Source organism: Mesoplodon bidens, assembly GCF_964165515.1.
Source record: "Mesoplodon bidens genome assembly, chromosome: 13".
NCBI classification, from domain to species: Eukaryota; Metazoa; Chordata; class Mammalia; order Artiodactyla; family Ziphiidae; genus Mesoplodon; species Mesoplodon bidens.
Window position 1 is genome coordinate 72,250,193 of NC_138169.1, and position 6,000 is coordinate 72,256,192.

The 6,000-nt window shown below is 42.9% G+C and overlaps 1 protein-coding gene across 2 annotated transcripts in view; it reads right to left on the minus strand.

Moving 5' to 3' along the window:
- The window catches only part of TXNL1 (thioredoxin like 1), a 34,182-nt gene extending 28,996 nt beyond the window's left edge, over positions 1-5,186 (minus strand). Inside the window, exon 1 of one of the 2 annotated variants that reach the window (XM_081251868.1) lies at positions 4,843-5,186. In XM_081251868.1, the coding sequence (XP_081107994.1) occupies positions 4,843-4,940 (98 nt within the window). In that variant the 5' untranslated portion in view covers positions 4,941-5,186. The remainder of the gene's footprint in view (positions 1-4,842) is intronic. The other variant, XM_081251869.1, reaches the window with a different exon arrangement.
- Between the last annotated feature and the right edge of the window lie 814 nt (positions 5,187-6,000).

Genomic DNA, 6,000 nt, shown 5'->3' on the forward strand with positions numbered 1-6,000 from the left:
GCGATACCATTGTTATAAAGTTCAAATACAGACGAAATTAGTCTACAGTGTTAAAGTTCGAGAGTGATGAGAAGGAGCCTGCAGGAGGTGGCGGGGGTGGGGATGTGACTGTGCTACACTGCTATTCCTGACCTGTGTATTGGTTAAACAGCTGTGACCACGGCAAAAATTTATCAGACTCTACACTTAAATGATTTGTATACATTTTTGCGTGCCAGCTATACTTTTTTAAATAAAAATATTTTTAAAAATTCTCTACATGTTCTCTAGGGCCTCACCATTCCCTAGTTGTCTTACAGACACCCACCTCACTCCCTAATATTATCTGCCCAGTCCTTATGAACTGTTGGGCCTCCTAACTCTGTATTACGGTGAAGTACCTTCAGTCCACAGCAATTTTACAATATACAATTTTTTTTTTCTTTTTCTTTTTAGCGGTATGTGGGTCTCTCACTGTTGTGGCCTCTCCCGTTGCGGAGCACAGGCTTGGGATGCGCAGGCTCAGCGGCCATGGCTCACGGGCCCAGCCGCTCCGTGGCATGTGGGATCCTCCCAGACCGGGGCACGAACCCGTGTCCCCTGCGTCGGCAGGCGGACTCTCAACCACTGCACCACCAGAGAAGGCCCTACAATATATAATTAATACCATTACACAATGTATTATTGGGACAAACTATCATAATCGTTAGATCTCACCATCCTAACATACACTGACATTCTAACTGGATGGTAACAATAACACCTAACCAACTACAAAGTAAGACCTGCTTTAAGAAAACTGAGAGAACCTACTGTATAGCACAAGGAACTCTACTCAATGCTCTGTGGTGACCTAAATGGGAAGGAAATCCAAAAAAAGAGGGGATATATGTATACCTATAGCTGATTCACTTTGCTGCACAGTGGAAACTAACACAACATTGTAAAGCAACTATACTCCAATAAAAATAATTTTTTAAAAAACTGAATATATGGTAAACATATCTACAAAAGTGGTACACTCATGAATTCAAGATAAAAATCACTCATTGCCGAGTTTCACAGGAAAGAAAATGCATATCTTTTTAAATTTGGCATTTACCCATCAGTGATAACAAAACTAGCACTGTTTATGACCACTTAAGTGTATCCGGGTATATTTAAGAAGTAACAGTTTGGAGATACCAATTACAAAAATGTTACCACAGTATACAAAGCACATATATAATTTCATTCTCTAAACGATATGGTTAGGCTACATGTTATTATTCCCACTTTACACGTAGGGAAATGAATATCTGAGTGTGAACTGAACTGACTTCCATCAAAGGATTTTGCAGGCAGAGCTTATTCAAGACAACATTTACTGAAAAATGTCAGGCTCCATGCAATCCAGAGGTGGACGTGCATGTCCCTTCTGCTTAGGCTGGGAAGAACAGGACAGCACTTTACAACCCAAAGAGTACATTCAACACTGGGACCTTAAACAAGTCATTTAATCTCCTTCTGACTCAACTTCCTCATTTGTAAAATGCAGATAATTTTAAACATTATTTTGAGGACTACAGGAGTCAATAAGTGCTCCAATAAGTCCCTTACACAGACCAAAGTTGATGTGACAACTATTTTAATTGCTTAAAAAAATACCGGAGAAGGGTGCCATTCAATGGGTGAAAGACAGTTTTTTCAACAAATGGTGTTGGGAAAACTGGATATCCACAGGCAAAAAAATTAAGTTGGACTCTTACTTAACACCATATATAAAAATTAACTCAAAATAGATCAAAGACCTAACTTAAGAGTGAAAACTATAAAATTCTTTGATGAAAACATAGGGAGGAATCTCCATGACACTGGATTTGTCAATGATTTCTGGAATATGACACCAAAAGCACAAGAAACAACAAAAGAAAAAACCATAGATAAACTGGACTTCAGCAAAATTTTAAAACTTTTGCGCATCAAAGTACACCATTAAGAAACTGAAAAGGCAACCAATGGGAGAAAATATTTGCAAATGATATATCAGAAAAAGGATTAAGACCCAGAATATATAAAGAACTCCTACCACTCCACAACAAAAAACAAACAATCCAATTCAAAATGGGCAAAGGGCTTGAACAGACATTTCTCCAAAGACAAATGGCCAACGAGCACGAGAAAAGATGCTCAAAATTACCAGTCATCAAGGAAATGCAAATGAAAACCACCAGATACCACTTCACACTCATCTAGGATGGCCACTAAAATATAAAAGAAGTTGGTATGTAGAGAAATGGGAACTCTCCTGCATTGCTGGTGGAAAGGCAAACTTGTGCAGCTACCGTGGGCAAACAGTTTGCTGGTTTCTCAAAAAGTTATATACAGAATTACCATATAACCTAGCAATTCCACTCACAGACATATACCCAAAAGAACTGAAAACAGGGACTCACAGAGATCCTTGCACACCAATGTTCAGAGCAGTATTATTTACAATAGTCAAAAGATGGAAACAACCCAAATGTCCATCAAAAATATGCGGTATATACATACAACAGAATGTTGTATGTATATATACATATACATATGTATATGTATATATACATATACAACAGGATATTACTCAGCTTTAAAAAGGAAAATCTGACACATGCTAGAAGATGGATGAACCTTAAAAACATTATGCTAAAATAAGCCATAAACAAAAGGTCAAATATTATATAATTCCACTTAAATGAGTTATCAAGAATAGGCAAATTCATGGAGACAGAAACTAGAAGAGAGGTTACCAGGGGCTGGGGGCAGTGGAGAGAAGGTATGGGAATTACTGTTTAATGGGTGCACAGTTTCTGTTTGAGATAATGAAAAGATTCTAGGATATGGATGGGGTAATGACTGTACAACATTGTGAATGCACTAGAACTTCCCCGGCGGTCCAGCGGATAAGACTCCGTGCTTCCAATGCAAGGGGCGCGGGTTCGATCCCTGGTTGGGGAACTAAGATCCCACATGCCACGCAGCGCGGCCAAAAAGATTTTTAAAAAATGTGTGTGTGTGTGTGTGTGTGTGTGTGTGTAGTGATTATACTTAATGCCACTGAATTGTACATTTTAAAATGGCAAATTTATGTTACATGTATTTCACTACAATTAAAAAAACAACTGAAATACCGGAGAGCCACTGAAGATTCTTAAACAGAAGAATGACAATCTGTATAGTGTTTTAGTAAAAACAATAGGATGGACAAAGCACAGCAGGTGAGAATAAGGAATAAGGCTTCAAGTAGGGATGGAAAGGAAATGGAGAAACAGGTGCTCGAGAAAACTATGTTCTTGGCCTAAAGTGGGATGACAGTAACTTTTCTCACTTCATATAAATCATGTATTACTCTTCATCTCTCCCCCTGCTATGGTTAAGGGGAAAAGAGAGTATATCATTGAGGCACAAAAGTATAAACGCTCCCACTAACTAGAATTAGAAAAGTGAACTAAAAATGAGTTTCGTTGTTAAAATCATCTCTTCCTTTTTCCAACTTCCACCTAGGACTTAACAAATGTATATAGGTATTCCCTCATATTAAGAATGGTCATTATAAAATCAACAAAACTGGGAAGATGAACCTTAAAATCTAATGTACCACCCCTTTCCAATTCTGTATGAGAGAGATTGGTCCCAAGGTAAATCCTAACTTGTTTTCATCTCTACCTACATCCCTCCATCCCCTAAACCTAATCTAATCCTAATGCCACCATCTGTATATTCAACATTTATCGAATCACGTTCGATAGGTTTGAATCACTTTTTGCTCTAAGACTCAAAACACTGCCTTATGTCTATACAGTTACCTGGACAACAAAATGTGTTGCATATACAGTGATATTTGTAGTAGACTTCTCCAAGTTAGTGTAAGTGTAAATTACACCAGGGGGTCAAGGTAGATCAAGAGGAGACTTCTAATCCTTCTCACTGGACACTGACATACACAAGGGGAGGTAAGCAAATACACAAGCTCGCTGAAATCTTGGTTCTGAATGTCTATTTCCAGCACGTCACTCTCATACAGGGACACACTGCACACCCAACATGGAAGATCCGCCAGCTCTGCGACCTATGAATTATGTTGAGATTTACCAAAGCCAGATAACATCTTTCAAGTGTCCTGTCCTCTTAAATCATCAAGTCAAAAATGGAGTCTACTTGGTCAAAGCCAGATATCTGGACACCTGTCTACGTGTACTGTATATATATATACCTACTATAATTTCCGTGATCTGATGCAACTTACACAAGGTGGCCTAACTTACAAATCAAAGAAGTAACAGAAACGTTAAGAAAATTAAAAAGCATCCTGATCCAACATTAACTTAATTTAAAATGCATTAGCTTTAGGTCTAAGCACTCCGCGGATTAGTTGGGTAGCTGAATCTTCCTACAGTTTTCCACATATGCAGGTGGTGAAGAGAATCAAACCGTCTGGTAAATTAAATTTTGCAAGTTTCTAAGATGCAAGTGACAGCTGCATCCCGGGAAAGAAAGGGACAGGCGCAAGCAGGGGCGGCTGTGGGAGACTCCCACAGACAAGAAGGGAAAGAGCCGGGTCACCCCCAAGAGCAGAGCCCTTCCGAGGACTCAGAAACAGCGGGCGGGGATCTCGCGGGCTGGGGAATGCGGTCGACCAGGCCTCCGAGCCCGCCAGAGACGCCCCGGTGCACAAACGGGGATTCACAGCCAGGAACTGAGGCCTAACCGGGCAGCGGCCTTAGGCTGCGGCCACCGCCGGACATTCCGGAGCAGAACACGACCACAAGGCAGGCGGGATCGGGAAACAGAGAAAGAAAAGCACAGACAGCCGAGACTCACTGGGCTCGGGCCCGGACTCACCCTCGCATGGTGAACTTGACCACGGCGAGTCTGGAGCCCGCGCCGCTCAGCTCCGGCTGGAAATCCGGGTCACTCCCGACCGGCTTCACACCCACCATTCTCAGAAGCCCGGCAGGGCGGCCGCGAAGCCACCGGCTTCAAAACTGAAGAAGACCCGGGAGAGGAAGGAGGGAGGCTCAGGAAGGCCGAGGCCTGGACAGAGGAGGTAGCGAGCGCGGAGTCTTCTCCCGGGGCTCTCAATGCCGAGTCACGCCAGAGAGCGGAGCGGCCGTGGGGGCGGGGATGGGAGCCGGGGTAAAAGGGAGAGACAAGGAAAGGGAAGGCGTGCGACACCCGGCAGCCACCGCGCAGCAGGTCCGCCGGCGCTTGCGCACCTTGACGTCATTTCCGCGCCGTCCGTTTGCTCCTACTGTCCAATCCTAAAGCGCAATCTGTGGCCCCACCCATCGACTGAGGAGCCCCTCATTGGCTGGAGCGGCGCAGGCGCAGAAGAGGAGCAGGCACAGGCGCAGGCGCAGATTGCGTTTAAGTGTGTGTATTTCTCCGCGGTTCAGAGACTAGGGTGTTTCAGCGAGGAGTTTCCCGGTGGGAAAGTGAGCAAAGAACCCTTTTTTCCTCCGGGGTTCTTGGCTGCTGCCTAAGGTCTTAAGTTCCCTCCTGAAAATACTTCGAGTATAGTCCTGTCTCATATTCGGGACAAGTCGCCACACTAGACAAAGTAGACTTTAGGAACATTTATTTAGGGATCTCATTACACTTGGGCGCTCTCTGGGTAATCATAACGGCAAATACTAATATTATTCACCTTTCACTTGTGCCTAAAAACATGAAAGCACCGTCTCTCCTTTAGGAACTCACAGTCTGGTGATAAACGCAAACAGTAGTTACAGTAACAAAAGAAGTTTGCAAAGGAAACGGTGGAAACAAATGAGATAGGATGGGGCAGGATAAATTTGCTAGGAGATGTGAGCCCTGAATCGAATCTTGATCAGAAAGAAGGGCATAGCCAGATGGTAAGAGATAATAGGGTACTCCAGGCCGAGAAAGCAGCAATGCAAATGCATGGGTTGAGAGGGATGGGGATGATGATGATGATGATGATGATGATAATAATAATAATAGTTAACAAATTATGTGCCAGGCAAGATCCAAGCTCTT